We start from the raw sequence: 23,214 nt of genomic DNA on the forward strand, positions 1-23,214 counted from the left end.
TAGAGGAGTCTGGACTAGAAAGATTATAGTATCCTCTGACTTAGAGAATCCATGCATCTGAAAATTCATACCTGAAGCTCCTTATTTGCTGCATTAGATGGGTCTTTTCCAGTGTCTGTATGGTATGTTGTCTGTGTTCGTACACTGAAATAGTGTTAGCGTTTAACAAACTGTTTGTGTTACTAATGGTGACAAGTTGGTGAACCAGATGTGGGTTTATGTCATAGTTTTAAGCAGTGCTTTATACTGCTATATGGAGGATTAGTTTTAATGTAGATTATTTAAAGGAGTCATTTTATGGAGTATTGTCATGATAGAGATGGAATAAGGTAGGATTGAGAGGCAGGGTGAGAGGGCTTGCGAGGTCAACTGAAATGGCAGAGCTCAAGAACTGCACTATGAAAGCTCTGGAGTTCTTGTTTTTAAATAAGAATTATTTTTTACCTGTTGTGTTTTGTTTTGTCAAAGAAGCAACAATATGAAGTGGTGATAATGTTGCTCAAACCCCAAAGGCTTCTACCAAGAAAACTATTCCCCTGGACTACTGTTCTTTTTGTTGTCTCTCTACCACATTCAGAAATACCCTGATCTTAGATTGCTTGCTTGGGGCGTAGCATAATCCATGAGCAACATCCTCTAACATTAGGATCTAACTGGAGGTGGTCCAAAGCGTGGCACTCTTCTGCCCTTGTGAACAGACACGTTTGCAGATGAGGAAACAAAACAGTAATTCTGATTAAATTTTCTTTTTAAGTTTCTAAAAAGAGGAAACCGTAATCCTTCCCTTGGTCCAATATTTCATTTAAAGCAAAATACAGAATTAACATGCTCATACTCATTTCTTTAAGTGTCTTCTATCCTTCACACACATATTCCTGCCTTAGGTAAATAACTTTTAATTTTTTTTTATTGATACATGATAGAGTTGCCTTCTGAGAAGACAGTTCTAGTACAGTGCTTATCTGGACTTAGCATTCTAGTTTACCTGATCTGTGTGATACGCTTTTTTCAGCCTAAAAATGTCTGGAATCTGGGGACTTCTTAGTACTGGCAGACGTTCTTGTAGAAACAACAAAACCATGTTCCTTTTTACGTTAGCAACAAGTGATTTTCTTCGTACTGGCTTTAAATAGAGGAGATTTGTGTTTGCCATGATGCAATATTAGAGGGTGATGAGCTCCAAAATAATTTCCTGAACTCCATCATTTTACCTATTCAGTAGCTGGGAAGCCTGCAGCGTCCTCTTACTTGTGCTTCAGAGAACTCTTTCTTTCAAGCAAGGAATTTAAAATGCCAGAGGAATTTTTTTTAGCATTTTCTGAGAAACACTTTTTTACTAAATTTGGGGAAATCTTTAGAAATAGATACAAAAGGCTCAGAATAGCAAGGTTTATGGAGGTCATCAGGAACTGATATGCAAAGATGACAGCTGCATGTAACTGACGATGCCCTGAATCCTAGTTCTGTTATAAAATAAAAATCAGAGGTTCTTGTCTCCTTGCTCTGCACACTGTACCATTTTTTTTCCTCTTCCCCTTTCTGCTACACCTTTTCGTGAGGTATTTCACTAAGTCCAGTTCTTCAAAGTCACTGTTCTTTGTTCTGGGGTGCTGCAAGGTACTTGGGTCTCCATTTTCATGGAAATCAGGTGCACAGCTTTCCAGAGCTGTCATTCTCTGTCCATGATTTTGCTCCATTAAGTCTCACTTGGCCTCTTGAATAAAATAAAACAATTACTTTTATCTGGTAGAAGTGTTAAGGCAACCTTGCCGACTTAGGAAAAGAAGGCAGGAGAAGAATGTGAGCAGTGACACTGCATCATAAAACCTACAGCAGAGGGGGTTGTGGAAAAACACGGAAAGACGAGTTTTCTCATTCTGTTCCTCTGTCGTCATTGTTCCCGTAACATTTTAACATTCTCTCTTGCTAACCACATCTCTGTCAGGCACATCGTGTTATATATAGGCAAGAACAGCAGAATCTGCATAAATCATACACACATATGTAGATATCTTGATCTTTCTGCACAGAAATAACTGTTAAGAGATAATGAACATAGGACTCAGTTACAGAATTTTTTAAAATCCAGGAGAATAACACCTCTGTAATCAAATTGGCTTTTGTAGGTGTAAAAGTCAGATACATTGCTGTCTCGTGTGCTATGGATGAGAAAAAAGATGGAGGGCCAGATGCTGCCTGTGACTAAATCTTTCTTTACAAGATGAGGCCGGGAATGTATTAGTAACTAGATAACATCTAAACACATGTTGTCTGACTTATTAAAAATGTACAATGTCAAATTAAAAAGTTCGTGGAGAAGGAAAAGAAATGTGGTGACCTCTGTCACCCATGAATTGTCCATGGATTTTAGAAAGCATAATTATTTTCTTCAGTTTGAGTTGCAGAGCGGTATTGTTGAAAAGGAAGCCGAAAGTTTGAATCCTCAAGTGATCTTCATCTTCCAGAAAAGTGCAGAACATTTCTAAAGATAACAAAACGTTACCTTAATCACTGTTAACAGGCACAGTTTATTCGTAGTTAATCCGAACCACAATTATCAGGCTGTTAAACTGAAAACTGGCACACGTTTGTAAGTTGACAGGCATGACTGCTCCCGTTCACTTCAGTGAGCGCCTGGCCCTGTATAAATTGGTGCAGGCATTTGAGTCTTCTCTGCTTGGACTTAAGCTGTACAATCTTCTTGTTTGTTTTCCTTAATTTTGACTATTTTGAAGATGCTGTGACCTCTCTCTGTTTTGGATAGTCTTTATTTTCAAGCATCTTGGAGAAATCAAGGACCTATGACCAGAAGTGTTTGTGGCTTGACGTACAGCAGTCTGCAGTCGGTGGCGGTCATTCTGCCATCTGCAGTGGGCGTAAGCAGTTCTAATTGGAAGTATAAAAGCAGGGCACTTAATGAGACTTTCCATAAGGGTGCCCCTGGCTTGCAATCTGTACAGGAAAGGATTAAAATTAGTGTGTATGAGGCAGGGAACCATGGAACTTGCTTGTCATGTCAGAATTAGTCGTACTAATATTGGTACCGTGCTGTTCGTCGAAGCATCTGCGTTTCAGGCTATGCTTGAGCTTTGGAACTTGGGGTGGGGTAGAGGCTGATGCTTAGGCCATTCCTCTTGACTGGAGTTGTATGTTCAAGATGTGTCGTTTTACATCCCAGTTGAGAGCTCTGATCAACAGAGTAATGCTAGAATAGCGCCATCTGTCTGTCTGTCTTTTTCTTTTTTAAACTGATCTGTTTGGAAGGTGCCAAAGGTAGTGGCTGGCAGGTCTTTGGAGGTACCTTTTTTTCCTACTAAGTGGAGCATTTAGGTGGTGATACTACATTGACTGCGTTACTCCCTTGGGCCCAACTGCTTACAGTTTAAGCCAAATTAGGCAAGTTGGATCCCACCCAGTACTGTTGTGAGGTTAAAGTACTAAAAAAAAAAAAAATCAGGAGATGCCAGATTTATGGTTGTCTGCACAGCTGGCAGTTGCTTGCTGCATAGGTTTTATGTGTCAGCCTTCAGTTGTGTCCCTTTGTGTTGTATACCTAAACCTGATCCCAAGTGATCTCTAACCCCACGCCTGAACCCTTAAACGTGAAGCACATAGGATTGTGGAGTAAAAATACTGTAAGTTAATTTTTATCAACAAGTAACCTCCTTTTTTGTTCAGTTGACTATTTTGTAAATCTCAAAAGAATAAAGATATTTTCTTTGTATCAATATTTACCATTTTCTCAAGAAAACTTTAGAGGAAACAAGCATAAAAGTACGAAAGAAGAATTAAAAATGGGAGTTTTTTCGGTAATGAAAATTAAGCTTCACATTTTTCTTGTACTTTTTAGGAGTGTTTCTAGTTGTTTTAAATAAGTGTTGGTGAAATTCATTGCAAGTGTCCTCCTTTCCCTCTGTTCTGGAGGCATGGCTGTTGGGAGGTGGAAATAAAGGGGACAGGCTTCTCTCTTCCCTTAATAGCCAAGTGAGGAAGGAAAGCCATATCTCACATCAAGATAGAATACAGCTTTTAAAAACATTCACATAATGAGAATCAGACGTAAGCTACTTGAATTGCCTTCCTTTTATTGTGGGACAAGAGCCTGCACACATTTATCCTTGAATAATATGTTAGCCTCCAGTAATTGGAGATGGTTTATCCCCCGATGAAAAGGGAGCAAGCATCTGTATGAGAGTTGGGGGGAAACTGGCTCTTAGGCATCAGCTGTTCCATTGTTGCTGTCCTTGTGCTTCAAACAGAAGACTTTGAAAGTAACTTTTGGGGGGTTTCTTAGATCCCGAAGAGCAAGAAAAGGTTGTTTCTATCAGCGTAGAATTTTTCTCTGTGCTGCCTCGTTTAGCCTGCAGTGTGGAGCTGCCCCAGAGGTGTATGTATGTCCAATAAAGGAGACCGTAGGACTGGATGATGTTTTGGGTTTGCTTTTTAAAATAAACCAAAGTGTGTGTAATACACAGGAGAAGGAATTGCAAGAGAGAAGATGATCTCAAAGTTAGGGCAGATAGATGATGTTCTGCAAAAACTAGGCTGAATTCTGTGCCACAGGGATTCTGTGTTTCACCAGACAAGTATGGTGCAGGTTCATTTTCATAAGAACACTTTCTAAAAACAAAGAGAAAAAAAGATTTTTTTTGTTTTCTTCTAAAAAAATAAATAATTCTCTAAAGAAAGAGGAGGCCAAGTTTCTAGTGGAAAATTGGCACTTTTTTACTCTATGTAATGTCTGTAAAGATAACGTTAACACTTAAAATATGTTTCCTTAAATGAAAATTCTTTTATATTGTGGCAGATGAGTGCATCGTGCAAATTAAATTATTTTTGTAACACCGTCCCCCAACATGTAGAAAATTTTAAGTCCAGGCAATTACTGAAATAACTTAATGATTAAAGTTTTATAAGGCTTAGGTGGGTGAGATATAATTTGAAGTGCAGGCTGGGAATTAGACTCTTGAACCTAATTAAATAACAACATCTCTTACACCCTAATAAAAATAGGAGACCTAAAGCAAGTGACTTTGACAGGAAAAGCTTTGAAGAAAATCAAGGACGTAGGGAGGGAAGCTGGCATTGTTCCTGACATTGGCAGCCTGTTTAAAACAAAAAAAAATAAAACAAAAAATGATCTTTCAGGAAGAGTTAATTGTTGGCACATAAACCGTGCCCTACAGAGAGGTGATAATAAATCGGAGAATTGCAGCTGCTTGAAAAGATCCTTTTAAAAAATAATTTTGTAAATGATAAAAATATAAATCAAACAGAACATCACCTGTGTGCTCCTTACAACTTGCAAAAGTAATTATAGGTGGGATACCCTTTACAGATGTCGGTTTCTTGAAATTGCTGAAATTCACAATACCTCATAAAGCACTAATTTTTTATTTATAAAAGTTGATTTACACCTTTAAAATTTTGCTGACATTCTCGTTGCCGAACTTGCTCTTTGTATCGTTGGGTTGGTACTTCGGTGTCTTCCGAATGTTCTGTGTCAAATGTCTGCTTTCTGTCAGCAGTGTGGTGTGATAGGAATGTAAAATACACTCGTACTCCTAACTACCTCTTAAACGGCCAGCCAAGCTCAGTCCAAAGAAAAATGATTTCAAATTTCCACCTGTCAACGGAGTGGTGAAAAGAGTGCTTCTGCACTTCCTTGCAGTCATGTGTGAATTACTCTTAATTCAGGATGATAAATTTAAAATGCTCAGGACAGGTTTCCATGTACTGATGCATGGATATGTCTTTGTTAGTAATCTGGAACAAAATGCTATTCTGATTAGTGTATTAGTTTGTATATAACATACATTGGGAAAAAAAAAAAAAAAGTTGACTCACGTTGGTGCTTGGAATCATTTGTTCTGGAAAAGCAAAAGTCTGTGTCAGAGAGAAGTATAAAAGTAGTTGTTAGCAAGGCATGCTTAGTAGGTTGAGTATTATATGGCTCCCAAGAGTATAGTCCTACTTTATTGAAGATCTGAGAGGCAGCAGTGTATATTGCAGTGACATCTGGAGATCAGCCCGCTTGGACAGAAGGGATCATTCTGTCCCTAACAATGCCTCATCAGAAGTTGATTTCCCCTCCACCCCATCTCTAATGCCCTTATTATTAACAGAGGAGCTTCCAAAATTAGTTAGAGATGTCAAAGATCACCTCTAGATAATGTAGAGACTGTGACCTTGGAAGATGAAGAGGAGGAGCAGCTGAGGGCAGATGGCAAATGAATGTGATCCTGATACTGAATCTGTGCTTTTAACTCCATTAAAGATGCCAAAGCCTTAATTTTCCCTAATGTAGACTTATCTTCTGTAATAAGTCTAATATTATTAGATGGGTAAATAGGGGTGGAAACACATATGTGTTTCCATTCTGTGCCTATTTTAAAAACTACCATTACGATCATTAAGGTGTCTCCAAAAAGAACTGATGACATTAAAATCATGCTCTGGGCTTTTGTGCATATGGTACTTCATTCAAAGCTGATGAGGCACAAATCTTTGAGGGTTAATTTTGTGTAAGATTCCTGAAGCTGCCGTAGTGTGGGTTAGGACCCTGTTCTTTCAAACTGATTATTTTGATTCTGTAGTGAAGAAAACTGTGTCCTACAGGAACTTGCTGTTGGTAAATGAGGGTGGGCTTTGCTGTGAAGAGATGGAGGAGCCATCTCTTGTAGTTTGGTGATTACAGATATAAGCAATTGCATTGGGTTCCGCATTCGTCTAATGAGGTGTCTGTCCCAGGGCACACTACAGCATCTCTGTGGTGCCTTTAACGCTACAAGAAATATTACAGCAGAAACCACAGAATATTTGAGATAATTCTGTCTGATAGGGTACCACGGAAGAACTGAGTCGTGGATTGTGGTGGACTTGTGTGTGGTATGTGCTGCAAGTGCAGAACAAAGTACAGTCTGAACAGGAGTACTCTGAACACAGAGTAACATTGTTCCTTTTGCATGTGAAATTGTGGGGAAAATGAATGTTGTGTATGCTTCAACTGTTGTCTTGGTCACAAAAGTAGGTGCTGAAGATCAGCTTTCCCGATGGATATATTGAGATATTCTGGGCTTTCATGTTGCAGAAGCTGGTAAATTACAGGAAAAATTTCATGTGACTTCTGTAGGACCGATGTCACCAGAAGTGTCACTGTGAAACAAAGATCCTGGTGAGCAGTTTCTGTGGTGGCTGAGAGTGAGCTATTACAAACACCAAACGCTAAAATACCTTCAGGTATTAGAAACCTGAATGTTTAAAAGCAGGTGCTAAATACAGCTGAGCTGTTAAAAAGGAGAATAAATAAATAATTGTTGCAGGTACAGGAAGGCTGTATTTGTTAATACAATGCCACTAAGCACAAGTACATAATTTCTGAATACGTAAAACACCAGCTAAAAATACCTGGATAGAAAAAATGGATAAGGATAAAATGATGTAATGTGCATCTTTGTTTTCTGTGCTTCATTAAGCTATTAGATTCTTATGCTAATGACTAAATGTAGTACAGAAGACATTTTGTTTCTTTGTTTGCTTATCTTAAGTATCTTATAAGTTGTGGTGGTGATTTTTTTTTTTTGGTTATGCACTTAACTCTTTAGGGGGTACTTAATCACTGAAGTGCTGTTTAAGTGCAGCTTTCAAAGTAATGCCAATTTGAACAAAATAAATAAAAAAGGACTAAGTTGTGTAAGTAGGTCATAGACATCAAAAGTAAAGCAAGTGAAATAGATTGCTTATTTTTATATGTCCTCCTGAAAAATTGGAGAGTATCCTCTGGGAAATTTCTTGGTAACATTAAATGAGCTGCAAAAGCCAGTATAGTGACGGATTATTGGTATTCATCCTTTTTGAGACACCATTTGATAGTACTGTTGCTAAAGAATTTCCACAGTAGTGATGCTTAAAAAGAAAACTCAACAGAAAGTTTGATGATTTTATTTAATAATTTCTAAGGATATAAACAAATTTAAACCTAAAATATATTTTTAAGACAAAGCAAGTAAGTTTTTTTAAATCCTTAAACTCCTGGAAAGCATTCAGTACTAAGCTCAGAATGATATTACTCTTGTTCTTAATAAAGAAATTTAAATCCAGCATGGTGTTTTTATGAGCTGCACTGGCAAGATGGCTTGTCAGCCTGAGTGAACGTTTTTCTGAAATAGCGCAGCTGCATAAAAAAATCGTGTGCAGAAAAATGAAGCAGATGGCTTTTGAAAGTAGCAGCTGGTACATAAAATACGAGGCCTGTGATAGATTTCTTCTTAAATCATGTGTGCTAGCATAGAGCTATTCTCTAATTTCTCCGTCTTCACAAACATGGGCTTTCCTCTGTCTCCAATTTTTATTTTAAATTATACTAGTAGGAATTTGCTAGCCATTTATATAGCTAGGAATGTACCTATTATTTCCTAGTAAATTTTGAGAAGTTAGAAGTTACACCATCAATAATTTGCCCATTCAAGTAAAAGAACAAATATTTTAAGTCTGACATCAGAAATGAAACTGGGCTTTTGTTTATGTGCCTGTCTTCCTCAAAAGACTAGAGACATAAGAGAGACTTTTGTTGCAGCTAACCCATGTAAAATAAAATATTTTAAAATACTGGTGAGAACAGAAGGTAAACAAACACAGTGAATTCTCACTGAATATCAGCACATTAATATGTCAGGAAATATGTTATGGTATAGGGTTATATTGGAATTCTAAATTTCTGTTTCCGCACAGCTGCTCTCCAGCAGGTTGACCCCCAGCCTGTACTGGTGCGTGCGGTTATTCCTCCCCAGGTGCAGGACCCTACACTTTCCCTTGTTGAACTTCATAAGGTTCCTCTCTGCCCAGCTCTCTAGCCTATCCAGGTCTCGCTGGATGGTAGTACAGCCTTCTGGCGTGTCAGCCACTCCTCCCAGTTTTGTGTCATCATCAGACTTGCTGACGGTGCACTCTGTCCCTTCATCCAGGCCACTGAGAAATATATTGAACAGGACTAGACCCATTACTGACCCTGGGGAACACCACTTGTTGTGGGCCTGCAACTAGACTCTGTGCCACTGACCACAACCCTCTGAGCTCTGTCCTTCAGCCCATTTCCAATCCACCCCACTGTCCATTCATCTAACCCACGCTTCCTAAGCTTGCCTGTGAGGATGCTGTGGGAGACGGTGTTAAAAGCCTTGCTGAAGTCAAGGTAGACAACATCCACTGCTCTCCCTTCATCTACCCATCCAGTCACGCCCTTGTGGAAGGCTGTCAGATTAGTCAGCCATGACTGGCCCTTGGTGAATCCATGTTGACTACTTCTGATAACCTTCTTTTCCTGCACATGTTTTGAGAAGACCCCCAGAAGGAGCTGCTGCAACATCTTTCCAGGGATGGAGGTGAGGCTGCCTGGCCTGTAGTTTCCTGGGTTGTCCTTCTTGCCCTTTTTGAAGGCTGGAGTGACATTGGCTCTCCTCTAGTCCTCAGACACCTCGCCTGTTCTCCAGGACCTGTGAAAGATGATGGAGAGTGGCTTAGCAATGACTTCTGCCAGCTCCCTCAGCGCTCGCAGGTGCCTCCCATCAGGACCCATGGACTTGTGGCTATCCAGTTTCATTGATCACTAATTCATCTTCCTCAACCAAGGGAAGGTCTTTCTTCCTCCAGACTTCCCCTGTTACCTCCAAAGCCTGGGTCTCGTGAGGGCTGGTCTGAGCAGTAAGGACTGAAGCAAAGAAGGCATTCAGTAACTCCTCCTTCTCTGCATCCTCCGTCACCATGACACCTGCCTCATCCAACAGCGGGCCCATATTTTCCTCTAGTTTTCCTTTTGCCTCCAATATACCTGAAGAAACTCTTCCTGTTGACCTTGATGTCCCTTGCCAGGTTTAACTCCAAGGAGGCCTTGTCTTTCCTCATTTCATCTCTGCATACTCTGACAGCATTCTTGTAATCTTCCCAAATGGTCAGTCCCTTCTTCCACGTACTCTAAACTTCCTTCTTCCAATGGAGCTTTTTCAGAAGCTCCCTGCTCAACCAAGCAAGTCTCCTGCTTCCCTTGCCTGATTTCTTGCTCTTAGGCATGCGCCGATCCTGAGCTTGGAGGAAGTGGTACTTGAATATCAACCAGCTTTCTTGAGCCCCCGTACCTTCCAGAGCCCTGGCCCATGGGATTTCTCCAAGCAGTTTTGTGAAGAGGTCAAAGTTAGCCCTCCTGAAGTCCAAGGCTGCAGTCCTACTTGTTGTTTTGTGCCTAGTACCCATGATCCTGAATTCTTTACCTTCTCATGATGATTACAGCTAAGGCTGCCCCCAACTTTAATGTCCTCCACCAGTCCCTCTTTGTTTGTCAGTACTAGGTCCAGTAGTACACCTCTCCTTGTTGGCTTCTTCACTACCCGAGTCAAAAAGTTAGCATCAGTACACTGGAGGAACCTCCTGGACTGGGTGTGCTGGGCTGTGTGGCCTTCCCAGCATACATCAGGGTGACTGAAGTCCCCCATGAGAACCAAGGCCTGTGATTGTGAGGCTCTTTTCAGCTGTCTGTAAAAGGCCTCATCACCTTCCCCATCCTGATCAGGTGGCCTGTAATAAGCAGCCACAACAGTGTCTCTCATATTAGCCTACCCCTTAATCTTTACCCCCAAGCTCTCCACTTGCTCCCAGGGAGATTCCAGTTGCTGTCTCACATAAAGAAAGAGCAACTCCACCACCACGCCTTGCTGGCCTGTCTTTCCTGAAATGAACGTAGCCATCCATGATAGCATTCCAGTCATGTGAGCTGTCCCACCATGTCTCAGTATTCACAATGAGATCATGGCCCTGCGACTGCACACAGATCTCCAGTTCTTGCCATTTATTCCCCATGCTGCGTGCATTGGTGTATAAGCATTGCGGGAAGGGAGTTGAGCACGTAGACGTCACCCTCAATGGATGGTAGACCTTTTGGTTCTCAAAAACACTAGCACGCTGACCCACAATTATTGACCTACTACTTGCAAGCATCTCTCTGGCAGGCCCAGATACATCCCCATCCCGCTTTGATTCTAGTTTAAAGCTCTCCCAATGAGCCCTGCTAATTTTTGTCCCAGAATCCTCTTCCCTCTATGTTAAATTTCTCCCATCTGTTGATAGCAGGCCTTGTGTCTTGTAGATCAAAGAACCTGAAGTTCTGCTGATGGCACCAGGCTCAGAGCCAGACATTCATCTGCTGGTTCTTCCTGTTTACCACCACACCGTTCCCTGCAACTGGAGGCACAGAGGAGGACACAACTTGTGCTCCTGATCCCTTGATCAGTTGTCCTAGGGCCCTGAAATCTTTCTTCATTGCACTTGGACTTCCTCTCACAACTTCATCGCTGCATACCTGAAATATCAAAAGGGAATAGTAATCTGAGGGCCCTACTAAGGAAGGAAGCTTCATCTTTACATCCTTAGCCTGGGCCCAGGTAGGCAGCAGACTTCCCTATGTAGCAGGTGGTCTCGCCTGCATATTGGGCCTTCCCCTCCCTTCAGAATCGAGTTCCCTACATCAAGGACCTGTCTGTCTGTCTTTTTATCAGATATTTCAACACAAGACGTGCTCCATCTTAGCCTCAGTGACATCTCCAAGCTAGGTGAGCTGTCCTCTTTGTTGTTATTTGGTTCCTCTTGCAGAACGTCATACCTGTTATGCGAGGGCACCTGGGAGGGTGGGGTGGTCATTGGGCAGATGTACCTCCAGTGCCAGGCAGGAACTTTTTGCCGTTTTGCCCCATATCCACCAAATCCCCACATTCAGTCGGACAGAGAGAGGACAGTGAGTTCTCTGTAGCAGGGGTTCTGTCTGCCTGCTGGATTTCTATTGTGGGAGTCAGGGTACGACTCCAAGCATATCTCTCTCTCTCTCTCTCTCGCATTCCCTGATGGCCCTCAACCTTCTTACCTCCTCCCTGAGCTCCATCACTAAGCGGAGGAGCTTCTCCACCTGGACACACCTCCCACAGGCGTGCTCACTGCTGCCGTGGGACAGTGTTCCCATGAGAGCTCTGTCTGGGAAGCTTCATCAGAGCTGATGAGTGCAAGGCTCAGGGAAGCCATGGTCTTCTGCTGAGTGGTTACCATCGCTTCCTGGCCAAGCAGGCAGGCTTTCAGCGCCCTCCCGTGCCAACTGCAGCGCTCTGTTTGCTCACCCAGGGAGTGAGCTCTTGCCACGGCACTCCTGGGTGATGCCCACTTGTTGCCTGTTTACTCAATGCTCCATGGGGGGCTGCTTTAATGGGGGGGATGGGGATGACCTGGGCCAGTGACCGTTGGCGCAGTCCCACCTCGTTCGGAGCTGCCGCTGGTGGTGCTACTGTCACCCATGCTGCCCCAGCAGCCTGCCCACAAGCTGCTGCTGCTTTTCCCAGCCTCAGAAGGCCCCAAAAAGACCTTTTTACCAACCTTTTTTGCCACAAATTCCTTCCCCAGTGTGGGCTTACCTGCCACTGGAGCTGGTCTCTCAGCGAGTGGACAACAGGTTAACCATGAGCCAGCCATGTGCCCTTGTGGCCAAGAAGGCAAATGGCATCCTGGGGTGTATCAAGAAGAGCATGGCCAGCAGGTCGAGGGAGGTTCTCCTCCCTCTCTTCTCTGCCCTGGTGAGGCCTCATCTGGAGTGCTGTGTCCAGTTCTGGGCACACCCCCAGTTCAAGAGAGACAGGGAACTACTGGAGAGGGTACAGCAAAGGGCTACAAAGATGATGAGGGGACTGGAGCGTCTCTCTTCCTAAAACAGGCTGAGGGACTTGGGGCTTTTTAACCTAGAGAAGACTGAGGGGGGATCTTATCATTGCTTATAAATACTTCAAGGGTGGGTGTCAGGGGGATGGGGCCAGTCTTTTTTCAGTGGTGCCCAGTATCAGGACAAGAGGTAATGGGCACAAACTTGACCATAGGAGGCTCCCTCTAAACATGTGGAGGAACTTCTTTACTTTGAGGGTGACAGAGCACTGGAATAGGCTGCCCAAGGAGGCTGTGGAGTCTCCATCCCTGGAGACATTCAAAGCCTGCCTGGACGCTGTCCTGTGTAACCTGCTCTGGCAGGGGGTTGGACTAGATAATCTTTTGAGGTCCCTTCCAACCCCTGCCATTCTGTGATTCTCTGGTTTAAGTACTATTGCCCTTTCTAAGCGTGTATTCATTGAACACAGGTAGTGTATGTTGGCGGGAGTGATAGTTTTGTTTCACTTCTTATTTTATCAGGACATGTAAAAGACTTCTTTTTCCTACCTCTGAGAGGTGCACTTATGCTTGGCGTTCATCTTTTCCACATACTGCATCCCTTCCTTGTAGTAGACTGTTTGTAGCTGCTGTGACCAAGAAGTGAACTCCTAGTGTGAAGTGTAGGTCACACTTTAATTCCTATTTGCCAGGCTGTGAATGAGCAAATGCAACTACAGTTAGTTCTTCTAATGCTGACATTGCAGTAGTACTCACCTAGAAGCCCGCAGTAGTTTGCATTTCCATTACACCACGTTTAATGGAACTTAAATAGACTAATCCTTTCCCCCCAAAGCGTACACCTTCTCGACTGTAAATCTGATTTAAGCTTGTTAGAACATTTTTACAAAAAAAAAAAAATCTGAGGGAGAAGATGCTTGAAATCAACACCACATTTTGCGGGAAGAAATTATTTTTGTCTCTATCCTCCTTTAAACTGTTTTCCAATATATTTTTCTCTGTGAGTTCAGATAAACAGATTCTGCTAGAATGCAGAATGGGTAAATAGAAGCAAGTGTGCTGCAAGCAACATAAACCAAAGTGATTGACTTAAGACGTAATATTTTGGGGCTTTGATTGTTATTAAGTAAAAAGTGTATAGGCTTTTGGCAGTATAGCACTTGAATTCATAATCCTAGTGTAAATCTAAGTGTGTGACTTGTTCATCTGTATGCATTTTTATTGCTAAAACATTGTGACCGTGAAGTATTTGAGATGACTACAGGCTTCACATGGAGCATGTACGCTCTGGTATGTGGTGTCACTGAAGTAATGCCACACAGGTTTAGCAGGAGTACTTTAGAGACTTTGTTGGGTGGTGGAAATTGGTACGGGCTGCTGTTTTGCTGGTTTTTGTTTGGCTGCTTTTTGGGTGGCTTTTTCCAAACCAGGTTGGCATGTGACAGGTTAGTGTGACACAAGTTTATATAAATTAGTGTTCTCTTACAAACTAGGTAAAATTAAGGTATATTAAATAGCACCCTACAGTTTTTTCTGGTTTAGCCTTTGGAGAGATCCCATTCTGAACAATGAAAATGTCGAGCAGAACAACAGTAGTGGTACTTGATCTCCTCAAAGAGTGTGTGTATATCTTCATGATGCACTCTTTAGCCTTCCTCCAGGCATTGCGTGCTGTTAACCGACCTTCAAAGCTGTAAGTAGAGGTCTGCATGTACCAGCAAGGTGGGCAATTCTGCAGGTGTAACGTGAGCTCACAGATACCAGGATCTCCAAAACCCCACAGATCGAGATTTATCCTCCCTCTCAACATACTGCTTGTGAATTTGTAGTAAACAGAAAAAACTGGTAGAATTATTTAGATTTATTGGAGTTTCATTTTTGTGTCTTTGTACGTATATAGGCTTTATGCTCTTAAAGATAGGGCCTTTTTTCTCTTAAACAAAAAATATTCTCATTTCTCTCATTTAACTATATTAAAAACAACAATAATAAAAGTAGTAATTGAGCAAGCACAAAAGACTTCTAGGAAAACTATTGAATTGTCTTGTGGCAGTGCGCTTGATTACCATTAAATTACCTCTTACGTCTCTTCCATTTAATATTTGCTCAGGCTTTTTCCTTAGGTTATACAGCTCCTGCTGAACCTCTTGCAAACTTCTTATCTAATCTTTGCACAAGCATTAGTTCATGCATTGATCTAATGCCATCTCAAAGAGAATAGTCAAGAAAAATTAAAGGTGATAAGAGAAGTTCTCATTAGTATTCTGGAAGTAGAAATTGAATCTGCTTTTTGGCTTTTTTTTTTTTCCTTAGCCTTACTGAGATTTAAAGAAGAATGTGTGTGGGCAAGTTTCTGAAAAAAAGAAGATAAATTTAATTCCTTCTATCAATTTATTACCTTTGCTATCCATAACAGGACACTGCTCAATGCAATGAGATCACAAGCTTATGGCCATAGGCTTCCTGAAGCTTATGATCTCTTTCTATACCTTCCAAAGTTGAAGCACAAAAATAAATAAGTCTATGTAATGTATATGCAGTGCTTTATGATGATCAAGTGCAGCTATTAGTTTTGATGAGAGGATATCATGACTGATTTTGTCAACATTGCTATTAGTCACATGTGGACACTGAATGAGAGTTTTTTCTCTGTTTTCCTCTCACTCCTTAGGTGGATAAAGGCATTTTTATCCCACCTTTCAGGCTCAATAATGTAGTGAAAGACTTGAAACTCCGTGTTACTGTACCAAGGAACTTGAGAAACAACACCCCCCACACACACACAAATCCCCCACACAAATCAGTAAGGGAGAGTCTCTGCTGGCTGAAATTTGAGGTGCAAGGAATATATGTCATTTACTCCACCTCTATGAAATGTTAGTGTTTGTCCATCTCTCCTGGACTGGGATGTGCAAACCCCCCCCCCCCCCCCCCATTTTTCTGCTTGTCACACTAACAAAATTATGCACTCAAGTAGACAACTGTCTGCTTGCAGCATTATGCTGAAAATGTCTCACTTTTGACTTGCAAATAAGCTGAGAATTTTCACAATACTTACTTTTTCCTTCCAGATTGTTGGAATGGGGAGGGTTTTAAAATTTTTCTTAGTCAAGTTCTGGTGCCTGTAGTTGCAGAGTCAAACTGGGAAAAAAACATGACTGGAATTTGTAAAACTCACAAGCCAGAGGGCAAAAGGAAAGAACCCCCAAACTTTAAATGTTTGAGTAATATTGCTTATTTATTTACAGAATAGTAGTTACTTGAGGCTACCAGCGTTTTAAAATATATTTGCATGAAACTGAAGATGTTCTCAAGCTGTTTAGCTTAACAAATTAAGTACTTCATACTGGGATCTACAAGGCAACGAGCTGTGAAGATAAATGAATACCTATTTGATCCTGATACACTAGTAGCCTCAAATTAGCGGTTTCCGCAAGGGGAAATTTTATGTCAGGATTGAAAAAATACTTTGCTACAGCCGGTTCTTTTCGGTGTCTGAATACCTCAAGGAATGGATGGGTAACAGCTCTGAAATTTCGTGGTGATGCAAAACGGTTCAAATGGTTTGAAAAATTGAGTGTGCAGTTTAAAAAAAAAAATTGATCCTGGGGTGTATTAGAAGGGGTGTGGTCAGTAGGTCAAGAGAGGTTCTCCTCCCCCTCTCCTCTGCCCTGGTGAGACCCCATCTGGAATAGTGTGTCCATTTCTGGGCCCCTCAGTTCAAGAAGGACAGGGAACTGCTGGAAGGAGTCCAGCGCAGAGCCACAAAGGGGATGAAGGGGGTGGAACATCTCCCTTACGATGAAAGGCTGAGGGAGCTGGGTCTCTTGAGCTTGGGGAAGAGGAGCCTGAGGGGTGACCTCATGAATGTTTATAAATATGTAAAGGACGAGTGTCAGGAGGATGGAGTCGGGCTCTTCTTGGTGATGGCCAATGACAGGACAAGGGGCAACAGGTGCAAGGTGGAGCACAGGAGGTTCCACATTAACATAAGGAAAAACTTGTTCCCTGTGAGGGTGACAGAGCACTGGAACAGGCTGCCCAGAGAGGCTGTGGAGTTTCCTTCTCTGGAGACATTCAAAACCCGCCTTGACGCGTTCCTGTGTGACCTGCACTAGGTGGTCCTGCTCTGGCAGGGGGGTTGGACTAGATGATCTTTCGAGGTCCCTTCCAACCCCTAACATTCTGTGATAAGTGAACTAGCCAGTGGATATTTGATTAAAGCAATGATTTTTTATTTGGCTAACACACAGGACTCTGCGCTTAGGGATCTTTGTGGTTTTGAATGAAAATACAGAATCAAAACATCTCGACTTCCTGGAAGATGCATCTTTCAGTTTATATCACTTACAGCCATTGTAATTACCAGATATATAGAGTCTGTGGTTTGGGGGGGCTTTTGTTTTAACCTTTAATCAGATAAATCTTTGTAAGTATTAGTAGAAAAACCTCAAATAGAATGCTGTTTCACATCAGAAGGTTTGGGACTTTTTAATTGTAAGCATAATGAATAAAAAGACAATTATTAATTCTACATATTTTGTGCATTACTGCTATGGTAATGCAGAAGGACTGTTTCCGTAAGTGTACAAACCCACAAACTACATGATGCTGAAGGACAATTATGTCTTCTCGGCTCTCTCATTCGTGTTTGTAGGAGTTGAATTGGGAAGAGTTAAAAGCTTTTGTCGTGTTAAGTACCTGTATGAGTTCAAATGCGAGAAGCTTTCTCCTGATGTTGCAGCTATTGTAATAGTTCATATTCTCACTCTTGCACAGTTTGTCATATTTCTGCTTTTGCATCTTTCAATAACAATGAAAATGTTCATGCACTTCATAACTAGGAAGGTCTTGGTATTTGTTGCATTGTAGTCTGGAGCTGGATCCAGCTGTCCCAGTGGTGGTGAGAGAATGCTGTGGTGCCTGCTCATGTGGTACTGGGAGGATGCTGACTGGAGAGGACCTCCAGCTGCTGAATCTGCTGCTGTACATCCTTATCTTTTAAATGTTGAATTTCATAGCAGTAACAGTATGAAATAGTTTTTCTTACAACTTAATCATCACTCAAAAAACATTTTGTGAAGTGTATTGCTTTCATAATGTATAATCTCCTCTTTGATCCGCAAGTCAGTCATGTGGATTTTTGTGATATTTCAGGATTTTCTGCAGCTTCGGGATCTCAATAGCAGGTTTATGATTTCATAAGATAGAGAATAACTTGAGCCGTTAAAGAAAAGCTGTACTTCTGTAGAGATGTGTTACTGGTAAAAAAAATCCTGTTGCACAGAAGACAGGATTTGTAAAGTTAAGTGTTTCAGCACTAGTTCTGTTCTCTCTTGTCTGTCTGGGTTTTTTTGTTAGTAACTGTATAAATTACTTACCCTAATGTGGTGAAAGTATTACCTAAAAAACAGTCTTTCTGCCTGTATCAATGTTAGTAAATAAAACAAGTCCAGGACACGGTGTTGAAGCTTTGACCCACCGTAGTCCATCTTGTTGAACACTCCTTGTGTTCTGTGGTGCAGCCTCTGCACATGCCACTTCACTGCTCTTCTAGACTGTCCCCGAGCAGAGCTTGGGGACGATGCGTGCCAGCAGTGGTCCAAACGTGCTGGTTTGGCCCAACCATCCTTTTCAGGAGGGCTGATCATTTGGGCTACTCCAGGTCAGAGCAACTCCTTGGCCTGTTTTATTTCTTACCATAAGTGGTAACCATCTAGTTTCACTCTTGTTTCTTCATCTTTCTAGTTCAAGGTGTTTTGAGTGAGTATTTAGTATGATTTTGACATACTACTCTTGTTACTTACTACTGGTTTTATTTTCACAGTAATGCACAGACATTTTGTCTGTATTCTATGCATGACTAAATGCACCTACAAAATTAAAACCTGTTGACCAAGATGGTTCAAGAATACAGCGTACGTTCACATAGCTGGAATGCAGGTGCAACATTCTGCTAAGCCTCCTGTGAAGCTTTTGATTGTATTTAATACAACATAGTTGATATTGATGTAGATAAGGGATTTTTAAATCAGATTGTTCATTGCAGTTGAAATGGGAATCTTACAAAAGTGCAATTCCTTTGTGGAGAATATGAACGTAACTTCTTTTTTCTCTTCGTGCACTGTAAATAGTCATTCCAAAAAAATTAAACTGAAGACATATTTATTCTAAAGTTGTTGGGCAGTATTTTAGTCTGTGTTGACACTGAACTGATCTTTCTGTGATGCGTACCTGCTTCTTTTGCTGTAGGTGAAAAATGACTATATGTTAGAAATAGCAGATCAAGTGGACCAGGAAATTGCTTTGAAACTAGGTTGCCTTGAAATCCGGTAAGCTGATCGTTTCATTTAATATTCAACGTTTCTCACAGAATATATACATTACTTTTGCTACTGCTTATAGTTAATCGATTTCTGACCAGTATAGTTGAATAAAACATAAGACTTTTTTGCTACAGAGTAGTTTGAAGAAAAACTGAGTAGACTGTATTGTAACGAATTTCTAGTGATATGTAAATTAACATTTATTTTAAAATTTTAATTAATTACATCTTGATACTGCCTTTTGGGTGAATTATTCATCTGAATAATTCAAAGGCCTGTAGAGAACAGTGAAGTATACTTAGGGGGAAAAAAATGCATCTGTGGTGTTACTTAGCAAATAGTTTTGTCGTTGTGCACATATAAATCCTGCAGCTAAAGAATGTAATTAAAGATAAATGCTGCTACCTTTCCTCTCTGCATTTACCCAATTTTTAATGTGCTATTTTCAAAGGATTAAATCTTAAGGATTCATTTGAGTGGTTTTGGTGTTCTTGTCAACTGTATAGACAGCTGGAAAATAAAGATAAATTTATCGGACTAAGAGATCTTTGAGAGAGTTCCCAGCACAGCTTTTTGAAATGCATGGTTTTGTTTTTGATAATTTGTGGAGAATTTCCAGCCTGAAATACTTCCTTTAGTTATGCTGTTGTCATACTCAGGGAGACTAGAGAAGAAGTAAAAGTGATAAGAAATGAATGAGAAATGAAACTTTTTAGCAGAGAATAGGAGTGACCTTTGAACAGTACTGTCCAAAATAAAACAAATTTTAACCTTGTGAAATTTCCTAGGTATGGCAGGAGAACCTGATGTCTTTGCTATAAGTTTTGCTGGTAGCCCCGCAGAAAACAAAAATTCTTTGTGTAACTGCAAACTCCTGACTCACTGGCAAAATTGTTGGTGCCTTATTTGAAAGCACGTGATGAGTGTAATGACCCATGATTATTTTGTCAGCCAAGTCCTGCTTTCTGTGGTTCTCATGCTGTGGCTCTTCAGGGCATTTTCATGAGATACTTCTAGCAGACAACTACTAAGACTATCTTAGCATAAGCATTATTGGTCCACTTTCTCAGTGAAAACTATGATCCCAGCCCTCTCCCAACAACAGCTACTCATTCTTAATTTATTTATTAGTTTATTTGTTTTTAATGTGAACACGTCTGGATTGAAGCTGTTTAGTTTTCATCATTCCCTGCTTCCTCTGGTTCTCCCTGTTACATGCACAGACACGAGTGCTGTTACAAGGAGGGAGATAGTGCTGGAGGTAGAAAGGAGCTGCTGAAGGGCAGGTTAGATCACTTTTTTTGATAGCAGTGTAGTTAAGCTGGTTTTAAAGTGGTTCTGAAAAATGCGTTACTGCTGTAGTCCTGTGTAATGTTCCGTACATTGAATTATTTTGTAAAAATAGAAATCTGATCCGTAGAGGTAGGAGAATGATGTACGTATATTTATAATTCATTCTGCCAGTGTTTTCTAATGGTAAGTCTCTGAAAGATTTGACTACATTGATGTTGTAGTTTTAGGCTGGATCATCCAATAATTGTCGCTTTCAAATATTTTTCCTGACTTCAGGAGATCCTACGGAGAGATGAGAGGCAATGCATTAGAAAAGAAGTCCAACTATGAAGTGTTAGAGTAAGTATTGTGTTCTAGCTTGAGGTTTGAACTGTTTCTTAATCAGGAACGTTAAATTCAGGTCAATAACAGAAGGTTTCTGTTGTAATATTTTATTCCATGAAGCTTGTTGAGATCTTCGAGTGCTTTACTATAAGAAAAGGATGATGAAACCTATCAAGGTATAGAAGTAGAAAGAGCACCTTTAACTCTGGTCCAGGGAAACAGGGTTGGAGTTGTTTAAACTTGATCAAGAGGCTTTTAATGATTTTTTTGCAATTTCACTAATGTTTGAGTTCATCAAGTCTAGTTCTAAGGTGACTTTGTTTCTAAATGATTTTTTGTACATAGTTGCTTTCTTCAGTTCTGACTCATCTGTGGTAGAGTTTGAGTTCCTTAAAAACGTTTGTGGTATTGTTTTTTCTTCTGTTTGATGAGTATGTGGGTTTCCTGAATTGTGGCCTTGCAATTAGCAAGTTTATTATTTATGTATCACAAATTTGAAGGAGACCAAGAAGCATCCTTATACCGAAAGTATTTTGGTTACTTAATCATGTTGTACAGTAGATGGCTTCAGTCCAGACAATCCAAAATACTTTAGAAGCTTCAGGAATTGGAAACTGGTTTTATTTGTATTAATTTAGTGGAACAAGTTTCATACGTACACCAATGATCTGCTCCTCGCTACTAATTGACTTTATGAAAAAATGCTGTATAGTTTAACATAAAATTGGGATGAAAGGCTGATATAGCAGTGAAGCTGTTTTTTGTTTTATTAATCATGTGTGCTAACTTCTAGACATGTGAAATCAGCGAATTTGGAGGTGAAATTTTTTCACCACAATGAGTAACTTCACAAGGATTTTTGAGGAAACTGTATAATTTTAATAGGTAAAGATAACTTTAATGAATTGCCTGCTTATTTATAATGCTGCTATTTATGTAGTGCTCCTCTAGCTGTGTAGATTTTTTTAAAGCTTTGTTTTTGTTTGAGTTAGGGAGGTTTTTTTTGAAAGACTTTAGTTTTCTGTCAGTAGTCACTACTAGAAATAGCCTGGTTAAGGAAATGCGTAACAAAATGAGAAAGGACAAATGAAGATGGACATGATGAGCAGACAGACAAGGCTAAAAGGTGCCGTAAAAAAGATTTGAAAGTACTATGAGTTACAGGGGTTGCAGTTTATGTATGTTCCAGTAAGAACTTGAGAAGGTATTTTTTACATCAGTTATTTGGCAACTCATAAGCTACAAAAAATTAGTAATTAAGTTGGAAACAATGAGACAAAGGAAGCAAGGGTCAACAGATGACATGAAGTATTAATTAATGGAGCAGGTGAGAGTTCCTGGAGGGCTCAGTGTGGGGCTGCTTCCAGTTTAACAGTGACTTGCTTCTTTCAGTGCATGTGTTTTCCAAGCAGTAACTGGTTGGTAGGAAATAACTTAATTGCTGTTGTGAAAGACAAAATGAAGCAAAACTATGATACACAAAATCTAGCAGCTTAATGCCATGCAAAACTGGAAATGTAGAATTGTGCACTTCAAGATTATTTCTAATTGTTTTTTGTTTGGTTGGGGTTTTTTTGAGAAGCAAAGTGCATATTGTATGGGATTTATCTGGGAGAGACTGAAGGATAAAAGCACCTTAAAGTGGCTATAGATAATTATGAGCTCATAAGGGTCTGCAAAAAATGCCAGCGATCCCCCAAATGTACTCATTCAATCTTACCGCTTAAGACCTTGTAAAGGTTCATCTACACAAGGAATATCTGTTGGTTAAGTGAGGCTTTTTGTTTGGTTTGGGGGTTTTTTTACTAGTTTTCGTACATCATAAGGCACTTAACCAGCTGACTGCAATTTTTAAAAGGCAATTTTTTGCATTTGCTGTGATTGCTTCTTGCCTGTCTTTGTCAGATGTCCATTTGATGTATATTTGCCTTTGATCAGATTTTCCTACAAGACCAAATCTGGATGGGAAATAGTAGATAGAATCAAACTGTTAAGTAGCCTTTAATAGTTGGGCCTTCGTGTAATGAAAGAAGAATTTTTTCATAATAAATGTGAAGCCTGTTAGCATAGAACAGGGATAATTACAAGTACAAAAGTGGGAGCTATATGAAAGAACAGCTGCAGCCACAGTTTTGTAAAAGGATGTTAAAAGTCTATTATGTTAATCTAACATTATTTTTTTGTTATAACTTCAATTGAGATGAAAAACAGAAATAAAGATATATGTTGCCTAAAGCTGCTTATCATTTATATGACAAGTGGTACCATCTATCTGTAGTTGGTATTTTATTAATGCTATTGAAGTTTATACATCAAAAAAAAAATTTTTACATTTAAGCCTGCAAGTAGGATGGAGTAGATGAGGTTGAACACAAAGATGTAGTAGAACTGTATGAACCAGGATCTCGCTGCTAATTATCTCTTACTGCAATCAGAAAACAGATGTCTGAGTTCTTAATGTGGAGGAGCGAGTTGGTGTGTATCCCGAGTTGGCCATTTACACCCACGCAGTGCAGCTGAGGAGGGAAGGGAAGGAGTTTGTAGGGTTGTGTGTTTAAAACTGTCTCTATATTCCAATTTTCAATGC

The 23,214-nt window shown here is 40.4% G+C and overlaps 1 protein-coding gene across 27 annotated transcripts in view; it reads left to right on the forward strand.

Annotated features, from left to right (window-relative positions):
• Positions 1-23,214, forward strand: part of PTK2 (protein tyrosine kinase 2) — a 164,160-nt gene that overhangs the window by 52,321 nt on the left and 88,625 nt on the right. For all 27 annotated transcript variants that reach the window (XM_086466084.1, XM_086466085.1, XM_086466110.1 and 24 more), the window contains 2 exons: positions 18,937-19,016; positions 20,580-20,642. In XM_086466084.1, the coding sequence (XP_086322210.1) occupies positions 18,937-19,016; positions 20,580-20,642 (143 nt within the window). The remainder of the gene's footprint in view (positions 1-18,936; positions 19,017-20,579; positions 20,643-23,214) is intronic.

Source organism: Leptosomus discolor, chromosome 5 (assembly GCF_034619465.1).
Source record: "Leptosomus discolor isolate bLepDis1 chromosome 5, bLepDis1.hap2, whole genome shotgun sequence".
Taxonomy (NCBI): domain Eukaryota; kingdom Metazoa; phylum Chordata; class Aves; order Leptosomiformes; family Leptosomidae; genus Leptosomus; species Leptosomus discolor.